At 41.3% G+C, this 23,512-nt stretch overlaps 2 protein-coding genes across 5 annotated transcripts in view; one reads left to right on the top strand and one right to left on the bottom strand.

The window, feature by feature from the left end:
* LOC129780067 (connectin-like) overlaps positions 1-23,512 on the bottom strand; it is a 710,069-nt gene that overhangs the window by 144,196 nt on the left and 542,361 nt on the right. The gene's annotated exons all lie outside the window — the stretch shown is intronic.
* LOC129774161 (uncharacterized) lies at positions 17,079-21,053 on the top strand. Its single transcript, XM_055777857.1, has one exon. It carries the CDS (start codon positions 17,079-17,081, stop codon positions 21,051-21,053), a length of 3,975 nt encoding a protein of 1,324 aa, XP_055633832.1.

The following is a 23,512-nucleotide window of genomic DNA, read 5'->3' as shown; positions in this document are numbered from 1 at the left end:
GAAGAAGAAGGAATCAAACTCTGCCACCAACTGAACGATCTATTGCGATCCGCGGGATTTAAATTGCATAAATGGGTAACCAACAGCGCGACTATTCTTCAAAATATTCCGGTGGAGCTTCGCGAAAAAAGAAATTTATTGGAGCTCGATTCATCGAGTACACAAGTAAAAACTCTTGGTCTACTGTGGCAGCCAGTCGACGACGTTTGCGTTTTAATAATTTGGTCCTACGAAGCGCCGATTACCGAACGCTTGGTATTATCCGAAGCCGCACGTTTATTCGACCCTCTTGGTCTATTGGGGCCAATTGTTTTACGTTTCAAGCTCTTTATGCAAGAGTTGTGGAAAGCGAAAGTTTCCTGGGATGACCCTTTGAAGGAAAATCATCAACAATTCTAGTAAGAGTTCCGGGAAGATCTTGAAATTCTCGACACATTTACTGTTCCACGGTGGGCGGCTCCAATCACAGATCCTGTCAGTACAGAACTGCACGGTTTTAGCGATGCTTCGGAAAGCGCATACGGCGCGTGTATATTTCTTCGAACTATTTTTGCAACTGAAGTAGGTTCTGTACATTTGCTCACAGCAAAATCGAAAGTCGCCCCTAAGGCAACTGAAAAACTCGAGCTCACTATTCGCTTGCCACGGCTTGAGCTCTGTGGAGCGCTTCTATTGAGTCACTTATTCGAGAAGGTGGAAAGTAGTCTGCAAGTTGCAGCCCGTCCATTCTTCTGGACGGACTCGATGATTCTTATGCATTGGTTAGCAGCATCGCCATCGCGCTGGAAAAAGTTCGTTTCCAATAGGCTGGCTGAAATCCAGCAAATTACCGCTTCAGGTGTCTGGGGACACGTTTCCGGTGTCGAAGATCCGGCAGACGTCAGACTAGAGGCAAAGCCAAAGAGCTGATCGACCATTCATTATGGTAGCAAGGGCATCCATGGTTGCAACAGCCAAATAGAATTCCATTTATCTTCGGCCACCTATTTACCAGCAAGTCCGCACCGTTGAAAGTATTTGTGGCTGTATTTGTTTGCCTTTCTACCAAGGCAATCCACCTTGAATTGGTGGGAAATTTGTCCACCGATTCGTTCATCGCTTGCCTAAAGCGATTCACAGCACGGCGAGGGATACCCAAGACGATCTACTGCGACAACGCGACTAATTTTGTTGGAACACGGCGAACACTAAACGAATTTGTCTACTTATTTAGCTCCCAGCAGAACCGCATGGAAACCACCCGTCATTGTACTGAAAATGGGATTCAGTTTTCGTTCATTCCTCCGAGATCACCACATTTCGGCAGCATCTGGGAAGCGGCTGTCAAGTCGCTGAAGACACATCTTCATCGTACACTCGCAAACGCCATGGCCAACACCGAGCAATTCACAACACTACTCGTACAAATCGAAGCACTCCTCAACTCCAGGCCTCTCACGCAGTTCAGCAACGATCCTGAAGATTTAGACGTCCTCACTCCGGGCCACTTTTTGGTGCACAGGCCCCTTACTGCTATACCGGAGCCATCGTACGAGGAAATTCCCACCAATCGCTTATCGCAGTGGCAAATGATCCAAGAATATCTTCGCCGCATCTGGAAACGGTGGTCAACCGAATATCTGTCGGGATTTCAACAGCGAACCAAATGGACCAAATGGTCGTCAGCATCCGCACGAAAGACGGCATCTACAAACGGGCGATCACACGTATTTCCGTTCTGCCTATCCCTGACAATCAACCAGAACGAGAGACTGCAGCGTTCCACACGTTCGAGGTGCCAGCAAAAAACGCAATGTTGGATGGGAGGGGACCTAATGGTCCTCTCGCAAGTTAAGTATCTAAAAATGCTCCCCTGAACTTGGTATTCTCCGACCTAAAATCAACCGTATTGACAGGATTACTGGGCTTGGTCCACCCTACCCGATAAGATGAAGATGTCAACCTATCTGGCCACCCCGCTGAAGATACCTGAAGATACCACGAGATCTGTTCTACCACCCAACAGCCGTTGGTCGAGAAGATGCAGTCGTTGTTTGCAGTTTTGATGATTTTTTTTAAAATGTATCCTAAATTATATTAGTAGTTAGAAAAGTGAATTACTTGCAGATAGGGATTAGGATTGAAATCAAGATTTCAATGGTTGGCGGAATGTTTGGGCACTTGCCATAATTACTAAGTTTACCCTAAATGAATTCGCTACAATTAGAATTACTAACTCACTCTGTTTTGCGTAACGCAAAGCGGTGGAGAGTACTAATAGGAGATAGGATTCTCTCGCATCTCGTTATCGAGATGAAACACTCTACTTCGATGATCACTATCATTGCTATCGAGCAGTTCAGATCAATAAAAACCATCGAATTATACAATTCTATTTTCCACTCGCTACGAAATAAAACCAAGTGTTGTGTACCACGTGTTACCGTCCGTGCTTTTTCATTACGGTAAACTTCTACCGTCCAGCAGACCAGATTACGCCGTGAAAGATCACCAATCCGGAGAACCAGCGCCCCTACACTACCCCATTTCTTCTGTTTATTCAATTATGCAGAAGAAGCCAAGGAGTCATATTTTTTTATTTTTAAACACAAGTCTAAATAGTTAAGATCTACATAATTATAAGCCAAATAAATATATGACTACAGAAATATATTGTAGATAATAATTTTGGATTTTCTCCTTCGTTTCCACGTTGTCCGGAACATTTTTTTAGGGGGTTAATAACTGGTGATGTATATTGAGTATCCTACACTCTGTCCAACTTCTAGAAGACCACCCTGATTATAGTTCGTTGCAACACAAACAGCTAGAATTTCAACAAGATACATTCATTCATTGTCGAATGATTAGAACAAAGTATATTTAACAAAATTTCGTTCAAAGGGTTGTTTGTTTATTTATTGTGCTTAAATATGATAATTTCAGCTGCCCATTTTTTAAATTTCAAAACTGTGTTTTCCACTGTCGGTTCATGTGAGCTTTGACAAAACTCAGACTTCTTCCGATGTGAGATGGTGTTAGATGAGGAGATTTAACCTTTTGAGCCCTCTTTATGTGAAGATTTTTAATCAAAACTTGACGAATTGTCTCCAGAGTAACATTTAAATTGAGGGGCTTAGAATGCAAGGGGTGTAAGTGACTTGATCGATTTCTCTTCATCAACTTTTTCTTTAGTTAATAACTCAATTGCAAAAACGTTCCAATTTAAGTTTGCTATAGAATCTGATAGGTGAGGTTCTAACCTATCTTCCACATTGTCAAATACAGCTGGGAATGTATTTGAGGCTAAGCTATGACCAAAAGAGAGAGTCGATGTAGAGAAATCGATCAAATCACCCCTTTTATTCTAAGCCCCTCAATTGAAATATTACTTTATTTGCGTAAGCGATTTTGAGGAATTCGAGGCTGTTTCAGCTATTTCTCGTTTATCCTGGTCAGAGAGCTTCGATTTACGTGGAGCTCTCTTCTTCTTATCGTATCCTTGAGGATTCGCTAAATAATTGAGTACTACTTGATGGGATCGTCCAATTCGACGAGCAATTTCTCTGATACCAACATTTTCTTGGAGAAATTCATCGATTTGTCCTTCTTCTCTCTCCGTGAGCACTTTTCCCTTCGGCATTTTCCAGATTTATTGATCAAAACAACTAAAACAACGAACAATGTAACTGGTCTTATAGAAACTTGGCGCTTGAAAAATGCCAAAACATTCGTTCACGTGCGTGCACACACACACATATGAAAATCATGCAGTGTATGGTAGTCACCAATATATATTTGAATATTTGATAAAACATCGTGGCGGGAGCTCGAATAGTTTAACAAATGATAGTATGATTCAGAAAAACAATGTACAGGGTTTTCCAATTTTAAATTCCGAATGTAAATTGAAATAAAACACACTTGGAATTCGAATTTCGATGAAACTTTTATTTCAAATTAAAGTTTGGTTTATGCCATTATGTGTGAAATACAACATCATTCAAACGTCCACCTAGGGCTTCCTCGCACACCTTGATCCGGAACGAGTCGATGACTTGTCGGCACATATGGGGCGGTATCTCGGCCATAACTTCACGAATGTTGTCTTTCAAATGTTCAAGAGTTTGCGGAGAGTTGGCATAGACACGGTCTTTCGCATAACCCCACAAAAAAAAGTCTAGCGGGTTTAAATCGCATAATCTGGACGGCCAATTGGCATCACCAAAACGCGAAATTATGCGTCCCTCAAATTTCGTTCGCAATATGGCCATGTTCGGTCGTGTTGTGTGGCACGTGGCGCCGTTCTGCTGAAACCACATGTCATCCGTATCCATATCTTCAATTTGTGGCAAAAAAAATATCGGTTAACAAATCGCTCACCATTCACAGTTACCGTCTCGCCGTCCTCATTTTCAAAGAAATACGGCCCGAGGACTCCACCAGACCATAATGCGCACCAAACAGTGACTTTTGACGGATGCAATGGCCTCTCAACAATCACGTGTGAATTTTCTGAGCCCCATATACGGAAATTTTGGGTGTTCACATAGCCATCGAGCTCGAAATGTGCCTCATCGCTGAAGAAAATTTGATGCGAAAATTCAGTATTTTGCTGCTGTTGTTCGTTCACCCAATCGACGTATGCCCGACGCATTCCATGGTCACCACGCTCTAATTTTTAAACCAGTTGGACATTATATGGATGTAGTTGCAAGTCCAAATGCAAAATTCGCCACAATGATGTGTTTGACAAGCCCAATTGCTGAGCACGACGTGGAATCGAAACATTCGGGTCATCCTCCACACTGGCAGCAACAGCAGCAATATTTTCGGCGGAACGCACATTACGATGATGCACAGGTTTCACAATATCCGCTACGGATCCAGTTTGTTCGAATTTACGCACTACATTAGCGATTGTGTGCTCTGTAGGCCGTCCATGACGACCAAAATCCGTCCGTAATGCTCGAAAAACATTTGCCGGTTTTTCATCATTTTTATAGTATAATTTAACAAAATTAACACGTTGTGCGGTGCTAAAACGATCCATATTGTAAAATGACAGACATTCAACTAACGATATGACGCTTTGGTTGACAGCTATGTCAAACGGTTGTCAGCGCAGGGCTGTATACTTTCGGAAGCCCGAAATGGAAAACCCTGTATAAGCATCATCAAGCACACGAATTATTTGCCAATGTAAATGCTGTATTTGTAGTAAATAAAAGAGTATATTTTTAATGCTAATAACATTTATTTTTCTCTACAACTAATTTTCGATGGTACAGATTTTTGGAAGAAAAAGTACATATGAGAAAGATTTTTAACCCCTCTGGAACAAATGAAAATGTGGCAACACTGATGTGAAGGGTCTCTTTAGTCATAACGATTTCACGTTCGTTTAGTAAGCGAATGGCCATGGGTTCTATCCCAGGACGTTTCATTGATTAGTTTTGTACAAACTTGGAAGTTTAAAGCATCTGTCGTTAGCGGCGGCGAAGCGTCTAAAATTACCTTTCTTAAAGCCAAGAGTTTAGATCAAGCTTTTGCAATTGACCTTTTTCAAGCCTAGAGGTGAGTGAACTGAAAAAGTTTAAAATCTTTATATTTTAAGACAATATAATTATCGTCACCAATACATCGAATTCTCGAGCGAATGTTAACCAACTGCATATCGTGAGTCCATGATTGTACATAGGGCGTATACCGCAAGTATAAAGTTGTACAAAATCATTCTTATAAATGAATAAATCAGTAATCAACAAATTTCTGTTTAAAAATATAATGCATATCATGATTGAAACCGCCCGGATGGAAACTCCCTAGGCTCAGGATCGAAAGGTGCAGCCGAAAAGTTGTATACCGATAGCGTATCACTCACACCGCCCTCATCTGTTGCTGATGTTTCCATAATTTCCAAAGTTCCCCCGAATCGCACGGTTTTTCAAAGACTTGGCAGCTACCAATCTTGTCAAACATCATCCATCTTTTTAGGCAGGCAGTGATGGCGGAACCTTTCATAGACCCCTCCATTGCGAAAAGTTCCAAAGATAAATGAAAGTATATTTTCGGCCTCCAGTGACACAGATAAACACAGAATCTGTAGCAAACTTTGCCCCATTTCGATGAGATGTTCTGGCTGCTGGATGTTCATCATCGATGAAGGGTACACCCATATCCGGCAGAGTTTCCTGATTTAGTGGAAATCGATTTTACTTCAAAAGACACGCATTTTTCTTTGTGAGTATTTTTCCGCCCACTAGAGTGGGATAGCGGTTGCCTCCTTCGTGTCTAGCATTGCGTATGAACTCGATGGAGCTTTGCGATGTTCGTTCCAATTTTTTGTTGCTTTCATTCTGCGAAAAAAAATGGGAGTGTTGTTCTCTTTTCAATTAAAGATCAAATTGAATTTGTTGAAAAAAAAAGAAGAAAAAACTGTAAAATAATAACCTTAAAGTAAGCTGCCTTGAAACCGCTGACGGAACGCGATGAATGTTATCCCTAATAGGAATTACGAGCGTCTTCTGGTGTAATCGGTTGTCATCGACCGCTCCTTCGAATCCAGCGATTTCTGATATCCTTCAGCTAAAACGGATCCCATTTCCAGCCCAGCGAGCGCGAACAATTTGAACCTCTCTCGCTCTACCTCGGTTCAGCCGCGACTTCCCACGCCCGCAGCCACTTGTAGACAAAAGTGCCAATATTTACTAGAGATCCGACCCTACCTTACCGGGAAGGGTCTTCGCTGTGTCGTGTGTTTGCGCTTTTCGTCTTCCTTCTTCTGGTTTTCTTCGGCGACAAGAGGTAAACTTTTCTTTTGGGGAGCCGCCTTTTCCCACCAGCGCCAACCAAACTCTCTTTCAAGCGTTTCAAAATAAGAACAGAAAATAAAACATCGAAATAAAACAATGATGGTAGAAAGAAGGAAGACATTTGTGTTTGCTAATATGAGCCCCCGTTCGGCGGAAAATGTTGCTTCCGTGGGTGAAGTTCCGCGAACAGCGCAAACAGCTGTCACGGGAGAGCTCCGCATAATAATACAGGCAACCATAATGACAATGGAAAGAGGATGGACAACAGCGGGACGATGGTGGGTCACACCAGGGTCAGATTCGATGTTCAATGGCAGTAAGTTTTAACGAGATGACTTTTCCAACAAGTTGAGTCATTTTTTTGTTGTTGCTGGGAGCAAGGCAGCGCTAAAAACGTGGAAATGTTTGAAAATTTAAATTAAGAGAATGCCAGCTGGAGTGCTTCATTAGTTGTTCGGAAAGTTGGTTGTTACTGTACTGTAAATTTAGTTTCTGGTTTAAGTAAGCAGGGGCATTTGAAGTTTATTAGGAGTTTAATAACCGAACTACGAGGTTAATGTATAGATAGCAGTAATTAGGGAGCGTTGTTTTCATCGATTGAAAATATGATATTGATAATGACAATTATTTTGAACCACCTACAGATTCTTAAGTTCAACGATGATCATTATTTCCCATATATTGGCAAATGATAAGTTAAGGACGAATCCTCCCATGCCATGCAATATGCGAGCCTAGAATCAGCCACCAGTATATTTAAATATCACTGTCCAATATTTAAATATCACTGTCAATCATATCAGCTCAAATCGATCGCTCGAAATTCAAATGCAGCATTCGTTCTACGGACAGTGTGGATTCGTAATCTCAGCTCCGCCATATTACGGGGGTCGTTCAAAAAATATGTTTCAGTGCCTCAGAAATCACGGAAAAATAAAGTTAGGACAAAAAATAAGGTTATTTTCGTAATCTACGTGATCTCACCGGGAATAAGTGATAGTCGTTAGGGGCGAGGTCTGGGAAGTAAGGAGGATGCTCGAACACAGTCCATTTTTTTTTTAATTGCTCTTGAGTTATGCGAGCAGAATGGAATCGTAGATGAGGTCCAAAACTTCACAATAGATCGGTGATGAAACAGACGTTCGGCGGTCAACGATTCGATAACAATGAAGAAATTCGTGACGCAGTTATATCGTACTTCAAAAAGTTGGGCGCTACGCACTTCGCGCTCGAAGTAGAAAAACTCGTGCCACGCTATGAAAAATGTACGTTACGGCGATTATGTAGAAAAATAGAAAATAAAACGTAGATTACGAAAATTACCTTGTTTTTTGTCCTAACATTATTTTTCCGCGATTTCTTATTTTTTGAACGACCCTCGTATATTCATTGAATATAATCGGGCCACTTCAAATTACAGTGTTCATAATTCATCATTCATCGAACTAATAGAAAGGCTTTCGAAATGACCTTTCTCAAGGTCGATTGTTTAGTTTAGTTTGCCGAATTGGTCTTTTTCAAGGCTAGGACCGAATGAACTGATTAGTTTTAAATCCTCTGTAATTCAAAACATCATCATCATCATAATTTGAGTCATCTCGCTCCAATTGAAAGACAGCAGTCTTTTTCAAGGCTGATGTCAAACACACAGTGGTTTTCCTCGATTCTGAGGAATGAGAGATATTTATCGCACAGTATTTTATTCAACGGGGGCACCACATCAATTTACATACCGTCTCGTGAAACTCTTCCTTTTTATTGTTGCATCACATCATATTTGAATCTGTACTGGGGTGTGAGGTTAAAATTTTTGAAACGGGATGATTAGGTTTGAAGTGCAAAGTTTCTTGCGTTGATACCTCTGTCAGATGAACAAAGTGGTATGTCAATCACTTCTTTCGAAAGTTAAAAGATGTATGAGTAATGGTGATTACTTATTCGCTCAAAAACTTGTTTCAATAGCTCAAAGCTGCTTCGAAAGCAAACCGTTGAAATCACAAAAATCTATAAATAAGAGTACCTACTTAAAAGTCCATCTTAGTCAAGATTCGTCGATGAATGTCGTTGGTTGCTAGTGAATGTTCTCTTCAATGTTCAAATCCGTTGCTCCGTTCTTGAGTTAAGTCGTGAGGAACTCGACACCAAATCATTTTTATTTATATAGGTATGCAAAATTTGCCGTAAAATCCAATTTTACAACTTTCCAAATGGCTTTCATAATTTTTTTGGCATATAAACCTGACGCAGACTGAGACGTTTTAATCCTGATACTGACTGTTCAAATTCGTTGCTTCGTTCTTGAGTTAAATCGTGAGTAACGGACACCAAATCATTTCTATTTATATAGATTACTTCAATGTTTGTTCTCGCCGGCAATAATTTTGTAGTTCTATGTTAACAATGCGGTCGAGTCCTGGACATCACCTTTCTTTATTTTTTTCATGCGGCCGCGACACCATCACAAACCCTTGTTTGTGACCCCTTTGGAAATAGGTTGAGTACCCCTGATGTAAACTATAAAAAACAAATACAATCAATAATTTCGAAAACTTTCCAAAATTGGTGGTAGGGGAGGTGGGGGTAAAACGGACATATTAAGAAGAACTTCAATTATATCTTTGGAAACTCATGTTTCCAAAAACTTTGATGCATTTTCTTCCAATTCAATATACTGTTTCTCTACCTAATACGCCAAATATTTTACAAAAAAGTGTTTTTCAATGTTTTTTAGACCGAAAAGTACATTTTTTTCGATGCGGGTAATATGGACATATAGTGGGGGTAATATGGACAGATTTGTAATATATGAATTGTAGAGGTTTATCGATCGGGAATTCATTCAACCAAGGTCTGAACTCATCACGAATATCCGTTGAATGGTGAGAAAATCAAATTAATCCTCCTAGAAGTGATATCGTGCTTTTGAGCAATATAAACGAACAGATACTTAACTATTATGCTTTTGGTTCCCGTCAGCTTCTAAACAGTCCATATTTGGCGATTTGATTTCTATTTATAGACGCAGGGCATTCCTTAGGAACAGATTAAACAGACTTTTCACAGTCCATCTCTCTACCACTAGCAACTGTCCGTTATGCTCGTTTAAGCTCTTCAAATCACTCATACTGCTTGTAAGCTTCATCTACTATTCGTACGATCACTCCTCATACGTTCTTGGTAAGGTTTTGATCTGGTAAATAAGCTGGCCAGTCCAGAATCTAAAGCCCCTGTTCATCGAACCATGCCATGACTCTCCGGATTTTATGAATTGATGCCAAATTACCCAATTATCACGGTGTTTTTGATGCAAGTAAATAATTCTGAAGTACTTCTTTGCACTTCAAACTGTTCATTCGTATTGATCGGGGTCCCAGAGTGTCAATTTTTGACAATTTTTTTTACAGATGACAGTGGATCTCGACGTTTCATGCCATTTGAAGACATTTGGCATCAAAACAATTTTTTCAAGACCCCGATTTCCTTTTCCTCCCTTGGGTAATTGGGTATTTTCAAAACACTCAAACTTTGACCGCTTTGCGCCACTCTCCCTTGAGTCCGATTGAGCTGATATCTTGCATAGAGTGTTTTTTCGAGGTGGTAAACATTTATTATGGGGTAATTTTTTGAAATTTTGAGGTCAATTTTTCCCCATACTTTCATTGGACTTAACACGTTGAGCCCAGCATCGGTCCCTAGGGGCCGACGTTGAGCTTTTTGTTAGGGAATAGCTGACTGACTGGGACTGACAGTTTCAAATTAATAAAATAGAAATATATTCGGTTTGTTTTCGAATGTTTTACAAAGTTTGACTACTTTCTAGTCGAATTGTTGACTATTTTATATTTATACAATAAGCATCTTTGGGAACTGGGACCAACACTCATATTGTGCAAACGCTCTTGATGCGGGCTGAATGGAAAGCACAGCGAGAAAAAATCGGGGCTTGACGTGTGAATGTACCCAATACCCCAAATAATGGCAGGGCTTTCATTATTCAAATAATTATAACATTAAGTTTAGTAAATTCACATTCAAAAATTAGGTGTTCGGAACTTGAGATAAAACGATAATATTCCTTTGCATGAAATGATTCTCATCAATTTCCAACGCCGGATAGTCGGATAGTTTGCTGACATCTTGAACGCAAATAGGAAGGGTGCAATAAAAACTCGAGAAAAAGGATTGTGAAGAGCCCACCCTCCGGCATTCATTTAGATAAAGCGACTGGATAATTTTCCATTTTCGTCAGAAGGCGGCAGCTAGCGAAATGAAATGAAAATATTTTCACATATGTACAGAATATGCACACATTGCAGTGAAGTAAGTCCCAGGCTATATATTCCATCAGATTCAATCTAGCGGCATGTGTATTCAGTCCCGTAGACAGGAAACTGCAGTAATTTGGAACCCACTGCTAGGCTGAGGAAGCACAAAAAACTACTTGCAACAGAACATTGTACGGATTTCTCGAGTGGAGGCGTTTTTGCATGGCCATATGCGTTTTTCAACCGAATAGAAGTTTCGCTGTGGCTTTTAATAAAAGAAAGCACTCCCACGGATATGGAATGTGTTAGGCAGGGAGATGAAATAATCCCATCCTCACATTCGTTTCAGCAATATCTGAATTCAAACAAATCACATTTTAACGGAGCTTCAACGCTTTTGATGCTTTGAAAAGAAAAATATAAATATAATGGTGGTGAATGTGATCCTCATAAACTTGAAAGGAATACACAAAACCACTTTTTCTCGAGGGGCCCATAAGCTTCGAAGAGATTTTCACAACAATCAATCACTCAACTTTTGGACACTGCCTCAGCTTTCATGTATCTTATATACCTTCCTCAGCCAGAAAGGAGGATAACCACCTGCTACTCAAAACATTTTCCCCTTCGAACCATGTGGCGCTTCCTGCCCACAAATCGGTCTTTCGTCATCAAGCCGTCGGCTCGTTGGCCTACCATTACAAAAAAAAACTAAAAAAAAAGACGGGTGGGTAATGTCGGGGACATAACCGGAGTGACGTAGGACTATACAAAGGGGACAGCTTTTGTTAAAAATATATTTTAAATATATTGTTTTATTTTCTTCACCTACGTGAATACCTACCTATCTACCTGAAAAATGGATTAGTTTACTGTTTACTCTTTATGAATATGTTGATGGTTCTGAAAAGAACCTTTGGTGTTGTGTTTTTGTTATCACTCGATATTCCCATCTTGTTCGGCTAAACCTTCCTGTTTAGCGATTTGTTGTCACTCGCCACAGCTTTCACAGTTGGAAAATTTCTTCCCATCCAGCTTGTGACATATTTTACAGTAAATTACATTCAATGGCACGTCGCATTACCACCACTCAGTGCCGGATTGGAGGTAATTTTAACCTGTAATTGAACATTTGCGATGACAGTGGTACAGTGTCGACTTTCAATGTGGGGTCATAATTTGGATCTCTATGTTTACAAAAATGTCCAACTAAATAAGTCACATTATATGTCCGTTCAATTAGCTAAATGTCGAACTAATTGTAGATTACTGTACTTTAAATCTGGAAACAATTTAAGAATTGGTGAAAATTTAATAATCAGGAAAGTCCCCAACTATCAATAAGCTCAGAACAACTGCCAAATTCACATACTCATCAGATCCTGGCAAACAAATTATGAAAACATCAATTTGTGTTTTATTATTATTTTGGATAATGTTTTAGAAAGCATTGAACTTTATTTCCTAAACTCTTTTTTGGAAGGTTTAATGGCCCTGAAAAGCGCCTTGTTTTATGGAATGGTTCCAATTTAGAAAACTTAGTTCTCGTGGTTTTGAAAAAAACCATTTCGAACGCCCTCGAAGCCGCCTTGTTCTGGATTTGCCACCAAAGCAGTTTGTATGAAGAACAAATTTTTTTCTTCTGCTACCTGATGCTGTTTTGCGATTGTGTTTGCCACTCGCTGCAACTGCCTGTTGTCTTGATGTCCACCGAACCGAATGTGTTCTGTTCCGAATGCAGGTTTTCTTATCGTCGCGAGCAGCTTTGCCAGCTAACTCGATCACTTCGGCGGTCGAAGCTATATAACGCCGGCTAGGTGGACTGGTACACTGGTACTAACGCGCTCGGCCTAGCTACCCTTGCGGGGAACTCCAGATCAACACGAGCGGGAACTCCAGATCAAGGTTCGAGCGGGATTTTGCCTTTCCCTTCACTTTTCCTCCTTTGCCATATCCAACCATGGCTGCTTGTGTTGGTTTGTTGATGTGAGGTGATGCGAAACGATGTGGTGTACGGTTCGGATGAGAATGATCGTTACGGCAGCGGAGAGGGGATTTTTAAGCTGACTGGCTGGCTCGAGAATTACGCATGTGTGAGACTGCGACCAATGTTTCCCTCATTTTTTCTTTTTCCTTTCCAATCGTGCTTCATTCTATTTCGCTGCTGCTCTGGTTGCCCGTTTTGGTCGGTACGATTTGAGGAGCACAAAATGGACCAATCAAAAATGGGCACATAGTGTATTTGGACAATGCTTGATATTTCACAATTATTCAATTATTTATCTCAAGAAAAATGAAATGTTATTCGTTATGATAGATGCGTAGATATATTTCCTATCAATTGAGGCAAAAACCTTTGCGATCTATTGAGAAATGCTCGAGTTATAAGCGTTCCAAATCTTGCATTTTTTCCTACTTGTTCAGTGCCTAGATTTCCATTTCACCCCCTATATCTTCCGGTTAGACGTAGTCCTACGTCAATACAAAAAAAAAATCGATGGTTGCAAACAGGATTTGCCATAACGGGTGTCACTGCCTAAAAACTTTCTACCGTGGCTCTCTCCAATACCCCCGTTTCCGGTCCTTCTGTAAATATACACAAAAGCCCAGTGGATTTGTTCTAGCGATGCTACACACCTGCTAACGGTGAGCCGACACAGATTTAATGCGAAACAGATCGAGTCATAAATTATATTTCTCAGTGTGGCCCAAACTTTAGCCGACCGGGGGTGTCCGCGAGGGATGCACGTGCTCCGCATTTGAGAACGTTTATCGTGGAAGGCACGTGGAATAGGGGTAGCGTTGTGGCAGGAGTAAAGAGACGGCGGAGATACATTATGTAAGTGTGGATATGAAGATATAATTATCAGTACAAGAGCATACCACATCAAATGGTTTTACGTTTAATGTTTTAGCACTGTTTAGTAATCCGTTCGTTAGATATTTAGGGGTATCTTTGAGAAGATATTATCACTTTGGTACACCTAACGACAGTGAAACCATGGCACGATTCAACGATTGCAACACATGTATTGGTTGCCGTCAAATTAATTGAGATTTGGAATAAGTTCTGAATATTTTTCACATATATCAGAACTTCCTGCTCAAGATATAATATGCAACCTCTGAAGCGGTTTGTATTCTTAGAACTTCGCAATTTTACCTTGGCACCACGGATGGTTTGTTAAAAATAATTCAGAGTTTTCAGTTTTCATTGTTTTCTTTTTAAATATAATTGAGACGTTTCATATTGACTGGCCATGTGAAACGAAGCAGTGTTCGTAATTGCTGTAACATCTGCAACCCAGCATCTTCATAAAGCTGGTAAAATTGGAAAATTGGTCGTTTAGAAGTGGTTATCTGCAACCCACTCGGTTACCCGGACAAAATTATGTGCGATCTGCTATGTTCGGGTCAATACTGGATTATTGATATATACCATAACCACAAAAATTATATTTTTGTTCTAGATGTTTGTTCTTGGAAACATACTATTTTTGGGCTCGTCGTCGAAAACAAACGAGTACTGAACTATAAGACAGCTTTATGTGAATATCGTTTTGCAGAAGTATGAAAATGATACGTTATAGTATTGAAAATGTCGAGTTTTGAGCAGAACAAAATATAATAAGCTTGAGGTAACTAGAGTAGACTATACACTTCGTAGTTGCTCTCCCTAAATGGCCTGAACCAGCAAAACTGCACAAAGAACACACTGAATTACGCTTGTGAATAGCAATAGTCTATGACGACGCCGGCCACATCCTTGCAGTCATCAGGGAAAGGGGAGGAATGTTAGTATGATATTCGCGGCCAAAGGGTTCGCCTCTATAGTGTGATTTCCCTGCGGTTGTCATGGAATGTTAGTGTGAAAGAGTAACAATCAGGATTCACTGTGGTATTGTAGTGAAAAATCTGTTTTATAAGAATAAAAAAATACTCATTTATTTACAACAAAATATTTGATTTACTTACTAACTTTATATCTTGATTTACTAATGATAAATATTGTATTTATTGTGAATGTATATCAACATTTGCAAGCCGCGAATCACTCGTATGTTTGATGATGCTTATGCAGTCTTTTGAAATTTAGATTGCATACTACGATTCATAAAAATTTTCGAGAGCCCGCCACGATGTTGGACTCTTTCACCTACAACAGCGAGTCTCACTCGTGGTGCACCTGTGTATCATATGGCGCTAGGACGCTCAGCAGAGCAATGGAATACCTCGATGTGTTTGTGTTTGAAGAAGAAAATCGCTCGACGGTTTCTATCTACACATACCGGAATGAGATTTCCTTCCTGAGAAATTTTACTTTTAGGGTACGGAGTTCGTTCTTCAGAACATTCCATCGTAGAACCCTGGAAACCCTTCCAATACAACGATGGAAGAAAGGTCAGAACAGCAACAGAAGCATGTCTGAAATCACAAATATGTTCTTCACATTAAACTTCACAGATAGAGGAGATGTGTCTAAATGGCGCCTGCCAGGCAACTTGACCTGCCTGATTTTCTCGTAAACCAGCAAGAATAGAAATGCAATGGATATAGGCAAACGTGCTAGTCAATGATAGAATCCTACCATGCAAGTTTTACATTTGTAACATGCTTTAAAAAATAATAGAAATAATTTTCTTTGGAAGCAATTTTCAATCGGGGCAATTTGCTCGCTTTCGGCCGGATAACATTCTCACGAGAGAAATAGCTTGTATATGAGGGATACCAGATGATTTTTTCAAATATCTCTGCATGGCACGAATAAATATCTTCAAATGTAATCATAATGAACAAAAATGAGCAAACCATCACGATATTTCTAAATCATGTTCGATAAATCACACAAAAAATTGTTTTCACATACTTTGAAATGACCTCAGTATGTTTTCACAAAATTAAATGTCTTCAAAACGAAAACATGATTTCACATCTGGCATCTATATCATGTGCTCAGAGAATGCAGGAAAACAAGAGCGCGGACTGGAGAATTAATGCACGAATACTGGGAGAACACGCTCACCGAAGGAACGATTTCTTCTCTTCGCTGGTGGGCATGAAGGAATCTCTCATTCATACAAGCTGTTTCTCTGAGCTCTATAGTCGCTGAGAGAAACAACTCGTGGGCATATTATACTTCTGCTGGGCCATTTAACACCGTATGATTGGAAATTTAGAATTTGGGCGCCTCACAAAATAAAATTCGTAGCACTTTTGTTAATCAGTATCTAAAATACAGAACGATTACAGGAACGATCAGGTGACGGAGGGTTAACTAATCTACGTACTGACGTAGGTTTTACCTTTGTCTCAGAAGAGAAATATTTATGTAATTCTATTAATGTAAATTCAAACTGTAGGACACTAGAATCCCACTACCCATTACCACAGTTTACATAGTATACGTATACACAGTTCAAATACTGTAACAGGAAGTAATATATTACCACTTTACTAACTATTGTTTCACACACATATATAAAGGCCATGAAGGCAATAAATGAGAATGGTAAAATCAGTTGGAATATAGCCTCGGAGTATTAAACATCTATCCACGAGTTTTACTTTCAAATCTCAATTTTATCCGCAAGTTCCGCGAGTTATCTCTCGTCCGAAATTCGATAGTCGGAAAGTTATTTTATTTTAAAGTTCTCGGATTGTGCGAGATTTCGGCGAAACAGTGTCGCGAACAATTAATGGTGCCGAAACCCGGGATTCGATATCCCCTTTAACAAAGGATAATTGGAAACGTGTGTCCACGTGTTACTGAGTTGAGTGCCATCCTGTCGAATCAATTGTCGATTTGTGCTGATCGCAATAAAATCAACTGCTTCGTCGTCGAGGTCAGCACATTTGTCGTCAGTAGCAGAAGGTATCACGGAATCCAAAAGGACGTCGTCGAAATCCCGAATCCGGAGCCAGCTTGGAAATTGAGGTTAACAGAGGCACGTGGTCGAGTGAATCGTAAGCAAACTGGTAATAGCAGGTGGGTACATCTTATCTTGTTGGATCATTGGCGATGACACTGCCCAGGAAATCAACTTTGAGGAAGGGCTCCCTCCATCATAAAACTCTTTTACGACGTAGAAGTAATATTCTTGGATCGGCTGAATTGATTCAGACCTTTAACGACGATTTCGAAGTGACCCAAGTTGACCAGGTGGCGATTAGAATAGAGCGACTTGATGAGCTCTGGGAAAAGTTTGAGGTTGTCCAAGATGAAATCGAAGTAATTGAGGATGAGGAACAAGAATTCTCGGAAACTCGCCAACGATTTCAAAATCATTACTTTGAACTGAAGGCAGCTCTAGTTAGGAAACTTCCCCAACGTGATCCCACACCAACCGTTAGACAGCCCTCGTTTTTACCCCCTGCTCCTCAAACCATGTCCGTTAAACTTCCTGAATTGAAGATACCGGAATTCCGCGGTCATCCGGAAGAGTGGATAGAGTTCTACGATTTGTTCAAATCCGTAATTCATTGTAACACCCAACTCTCGAACGTTCAAAAACTCCATTACTTGCGTGGTTCGCTCAAGGGTGAAGCTTCTCGCTTGATTTCATCCTTTTCGATTACTGGAGACAACTACTTGATAGCTTGGAAGACGGTATGCGACCGTTATGAGAACACGAATTTTCTTATCAAACAGCACATGTCTGCCATCTTGAAAATTAATTCCATAAAGAAGGAGTCTTCATCGGCATTGGCTGAGTTAGCTGATGAGTTCAATCGTCATGTCGGAATTCTCAATAAGCTCGAGGAAGGAAATGCTCATTGGAACTCCTTCCTAGTGGAACGTCTAAGTAGTCTGTTAGATGAGAAATCACTGATGGCTTGGGAGAGTCAGTGTAAGGAGGAAGAAAAACCGAAATATGAAGATCTCCTCGATTTTATGCATAAAAGATCTCGCACACTACAGAAATGTAAATCTACATGTATTCCATCCAGTAGTGTGTCTGTAAAATCTTATAGAGGAAAACCTTCCTCCTCCCACGTGGCCTCTGAAAAAGTAAATAAGTGTTTGAGTTGCAAACAAGTACATCCTTTGATCCAGTGTGAGACGTTTCTGATGTTATCACCTAACAATCGGCTTGATTTCGCTAAACGACACCGACTATGTATCAATTGCTTACGGAGCGGACACATCGCAAAGGATTGTAGGAGCAGTATGTGCAGAACATGTGGAAAAAGACATCATAGCCTGCTCCATCTTCCACCGTTGATGTCAGCATCGTCAGTAGTTGATGCGACGGATGTTGAACAATCACCCAGCACGTCCCAAGCGTGCACCGTTATTTTTGCTGCATTGTCGACCAAATCTCGAGCAGGAATTTCGTACTCGGTCGCGCAAGCACCACCGGAGGTGTTGTCACGTTCGGTACCCCAGGCAATCGCGTCGATATCTGAAACCAATCCGTCGTCTGTCGTTACTGCTGACCCCCCTTCTTCGTCGTCGGTAGGTTCGTTCGGTAATCTCGAGAATGAACATCTTCCATATTGCCCTCAGGAACATGCCACCTCTTTTACACAATCATGCAATGGACGTGAAATCACAGTATTTTTATCAACAGCCGTCATTCGTGTGCGCGATGTGAATAACTGCTATCACTTTGCGCGGGCTCTTTTGGACAGTGGTTCACAGTCCAACTTCATTTCTGAAACACTTTGTCAGAAGTTGAATCTAAAGCGAACCCGTATCAATCTTCCTGTCAGTGGGATCGGACAAGCAACTGTGAGCGTCCATTTCAAAGTTAATGTTATGCTTGCATCACGTTTTGGGGGATTCGAAGAGCAACTGCCATGTTTGGTATTGCCGAAACTTACCGTTAACCTCCCCAGTCGTAGTGTCGATATTTCTCGGTGGAATGTCCCTCGTAACTTGCCGTTAGCTGATCCGAGATTCAATATTTGTCATGGGATCGACCTGATTATAGGGGCGGAACTATTTTACACTCTTCTCGAGTCGCAACAAATAACGCTAACTGATCAATGTCCTATTCTACAGAAAACCGTATTTGGATACGTTATCTCTGGAAAGGCTGCAATCCAGAAGGACGAAACGGTTGTGTGCCACGTGACCACCGATCAAGATCTCAACTCCCAACTCGAACGTATGTGGGAGGTTGAGGATTTCGACGAGGGAAAGACGCTAACCCAAGAAGAGCAGTACGTCGAAGATCACTTCCAACGCACTGTGACGCGAGATGAAACTGGACGGTATACGGTGCGGCTACCGCTGAGGGAATCTCTAATTTCACTTCTTGGCGATTCCTACAGGTCAGCTGTAAACAGATTCTCGATGATGGAAAAACGTTTTGCTGTGGACAATACGCTCCGGGAAGAATATACGAAATTTATGGAGGAGTACATACAGATGGGGCATATGGAGGAATGTTCTCTTGTCGCGGGCCCGCAGTTCTGTCTCCCTCATCATGCTATCCGTCGGCCTGATAGCACAACGACGAAAACGAGGGTCGTTTTTGATGCTAGCAGTAAATCTCACGGTCAACTCTCACTGAACGAAATCCTGTTTACTAGACCCACTGTTCAGCCAACCTTACTTGCAACGGTCGTCAACTTTCGGATCCCACGGTACGTGTTCTCAGCTGATGCCGAGAAAATGTTCAGGCAAGTGTGGACGCACCCAGACGATCGAAAATTTTTGAAGGTCGTTTGGAGGTCGAGCTCTACGCTGCCACTGAAGCTGTACCAATTGAAGACCGTAACATATGGACTCGCATGTTCACCATACCAAGCAGCACGTGTATTGAACAAGCTCGCTGAGGACGAAGGAGATCGATATCCACTTGCTGCATTCGTAGTCACGAAACGATTTTACGTCGACGACGTCCTGGCAGGAGGAGATAATATCGAAGAAGTTGCTGAGACCTGTCGTCAATTACAGGATCTTCTTGCTCAAGGAGGATTCACTCTTCGAAAATGGTGTGCCAATGATCCGAGTGTGTTGCAGCACATTCCCCAAGAATTTTGGGGGACTTCTCCCCAGTTGGAAATTGGTCGCAGTACGATCACGAAAGCCCTTGGATTATTGTGGAATCCGAGAACCGATCGATTTGGATTCCAGGTGCCTTCTCTACAGAAGCTCGATGTTATCACCAAGCGTACTGTAGTGTCCGAAATGTCGAGGTTGTTCGACCCTCTTGGCCTTTTGGGGCCAGTCGTAATCAGTGCCAGAATATTCGTGCAAGGATTGTGGGCGAAACGGCTGGATTGGGATGAACAATTACCAGCGCATGAAAATCGGTGGTGGCAAGCTTTCCGTGATGAATTGGAACAACTAAAACAGATCACCGTACCAAGGTGCGTGTTTCCTGAGAACCGTCGAGAGTATAAATTGCACTGCTTTTGTGATGCATCATCGAGAGGTTATGGATGCTGTGTGTATGTCGTCGGATCGGATGCCGAAGAAAACCGGCTCCTGATAGCGAAGTCGAGAGTTGCTCCTCTTCGCGGTTTATCCATACCCAGGCTGGAGTTGTGTGCTGCAGTATTGGGTAGCCAATTGGTGTACAATCTGATAACGAATACAGACTTTTCGAACTCAGTAGTTTTTTGGACAGACAGCACAGTTGTTCTCCACTGGATTCGTTCACCACCACACGAATGGAAAGTGTTTGTATCGAATCGTATAGCAGAGATTCAGCGCCTTACCAGAGGTGCTACGTGGAATTACGTCTCTTCTGAGCTCAATCCAGCGGATCGCATATCCAGAGGTACTCAACCAAGTAAAATTATTAATGATTCTTTGTGGTGGCATGGGCCACCATTCCTCACACAACCTGCAGATACATGGCCAACAATCCCACCATTAATCTCTTCTTCCAGCGACATCGAGCAGGAGAAACGTCCAATTGTCGTGTTAGCAGCAGTGGAAATTGATGATTCCATCTTCGAGCGATTTTCGGAGTTCAACTTAAACGAAACAAACTCGACACATCTCACCCAATTGAATTTGATACCAAATCACCTCTAAGAAATTTGAACTTATTTCTCGATAATTATGATATTTTACGCATTAACGGACGATTGAGTAATACTGCTGGTCCATATGATTCTAGGTATCCACTGATTTTGCCAGCAAATCACCGTTTGAGTTTTTTGATCGCACATTCTCTACACTTGAGGACGGCGCATTCCGGTCATCTTTATTATTGGCGACAATGCGCCAGAGATTCTGGCCTCTGCGAGGTAGAGACTTGGTTCGGAAGGTGGTTCGTAATTGCATCACCTGTTTTCGTTGTCGACCCACCGAGTGCCACCAGCAAATGGCACCACTACCAGCAGCCAGAGTAATCCCATCGCGAGTATTTTCGAAAACAGGACTTGACTACTGCGGGCCATTCAATGTTCGTCCGCTGTATGGAAGGGGGGCGAGCATAAAAATGTACGTGGCGGTTTTCGTTTGCCTGGCGGTTAAAGCGGTACATTTCGAGATCGTTCCCGACCTCACGACGGCCGCATGTATCAATGCTATCAAACGGTTCGTAGCTCGACGCGGGCGGTTAATCGAGCTACATTGTGATAACGCGACAGCTTTCGTCGGAGCTGATCGCGAATTGGCTACGTTACGTCGGCAGTACCTCGACCAGTTCAAGTCGAATGAATGGAAGAATTATTGCGTCGATTCTGGGATAAACTTCTTCTTCATTCCGGCTCGTTCCCCGCACTTCGGGGGTTTGTGGGAGGCCGGAGTGAAATCATTTAAATTTCACTTTCGTCGTATTTTTGGTGGACATTCTTACACTTTGGACGAATTTTCCACGGCAACTATCCATATTGAAGGCATCCTGAACTCCCGGCCTCTCACACCCTTAACGGACCACCCAGATGACCTTGCTGTTTTGACGCCCGGTCATTTTTTAATTGGAGAACCAATGTTTTCGATTCCAGAACCTGATGTCACTAATATAAACACGAATCGACTTTCTCGTTTACAGACAATGCGACGCTCTGTACAGGATTTCTGGAATCGGTGGTCCAGAGACTACGTCAGTCAGCTTCATCAACGCTCAAAGTGGAAAAGGGCAACCACGAACATTCAGGTGGGAGCCTTAGTCTTGCTGAAGCAGAGTAATCTTCCTCCATTCTTGTGGAATCTTGGCAAAATCGTGGAAACGTACGCCGGCCAAGACGGACTAGTTAGAGTGGTTCTCGTGCGGACGAGTCATGGACACTACAAACGAGCTGTGACGGAGATCAGTGTACTACCAATAGATGCCACAGACGATGCTGCCAATACTGAAGATCAACAACCAACAGATAAGCAACTACCAGAGCAGCAAGGTTGAAACGGACCGTTTCAACGGGGCCGTGTGTGTCTCAGAAGAGAAATATTTATGTAATTCTATTAATGTAAATTCAAACTGTAGGACACTAGAATCCCACTACCCATTACCACAGTTTACATAGTATACGTATACACAGTTCAAATACTGTAACAGGAAGTAATCTATTACCACTTTACTAACTATTGTTTCACACACATATATAAAGGCCATGAAGGCAATAAATGAGAATGGTAAAATCAGTTGGAATATAGCCTCGGAGTATTAAACATCTATCCACGAGTTTTACTTTCAAATCTCAATTTTATCCGCAAGTTCCGCGAGTTATCTCTCGTCCGAAATTCGATAGTCGGAAAGTTATTTTATTTTAAAGTTCTCGGATTGTGCGAGATTTCGGCGAAACAGTGTCGCGAACAACCTTAAATTTAAAGAGCACGGTAAAGATAAATCCATTCTCGCTTAGGGGGTGCGTATTACACACTTCTCCTATACGTTTTGTTCTGTTCTCATTTATATCAAGAGATGCATTTTTAGTGATTTCAAGGGATAACACTGAGTAATAAAAGTAAGAACAAAAAGACGAGTGGGTAATGTCGGGGACATAACCGGAGTGACGTAGGACTATACAAAGCAGACAGCTTTTTCTAAATATATATTTTAAATATATTGTTTTATTTTCTTCTCCTACGTGAATACCTACCTGTCTACCTGAAATATGGATTAGTTTACTGTTTACTCTTTATGAACATGTTGGGAGTTCTGAAAAGAACCTTTGGTGTTGTGTTTTTGCGTTTTTTTTTACAAACTTTCTCATTTTGTTCTCACTCTCTTATAGTTGATTCTTGATTTTTTTGTGAAGGCTTTGTACTTATTAAATGTACAACGCCGGGCATCTTTTGGCGTATGCACATATCGTACAATCAAAATGATGGCTGTTATAGGGAATGCATAGGTGGTCATCAGCTCATTCACTATCATATATTTCACTATTGAGCACATTACCGTACCTTAAACTGTGGTTTCGGAAACGAATGAATTGTAAGATTTGTATCCCCGCAAACAAAGTAAATAAAAATGGAAATGAACTGAAGTTTTGGAGACGAACTCTCCGATCTGTTGAGAAATAGACGAGCGCTTATAGCTGAAG

The sequence above is a fragment of the Toxorhynchites rutilus genome, chromosome 3 (assembly GCF_029784135.1).
Source record: "Toxorhynchites rutilus septentrionalis strain SRP chromosome 3, ASM2978413v1, whole genome shotgun sequence".
NCBI classification, from domain to species: Eukaryota; Metazoa; Arthropoda; class Insecta; order Diptera; family Culicidae; genus Toxorhynchites; species Toxorhynchites rutilus.
The sequence above is the reverse complement of the archived record's forward strand: the minus strand, read 5'-3'. Positions and strand labels throughout refer to the sequence as shown.

Coding starts and splice junctions, on each gene's coding strand:
- LOC129774161 (XM_055777857.1), top strand. CDS start 17,079: ATGACACTGCCCAGGAAATCAACTTTGAGGAAGGGCTCCCTCCATCAT.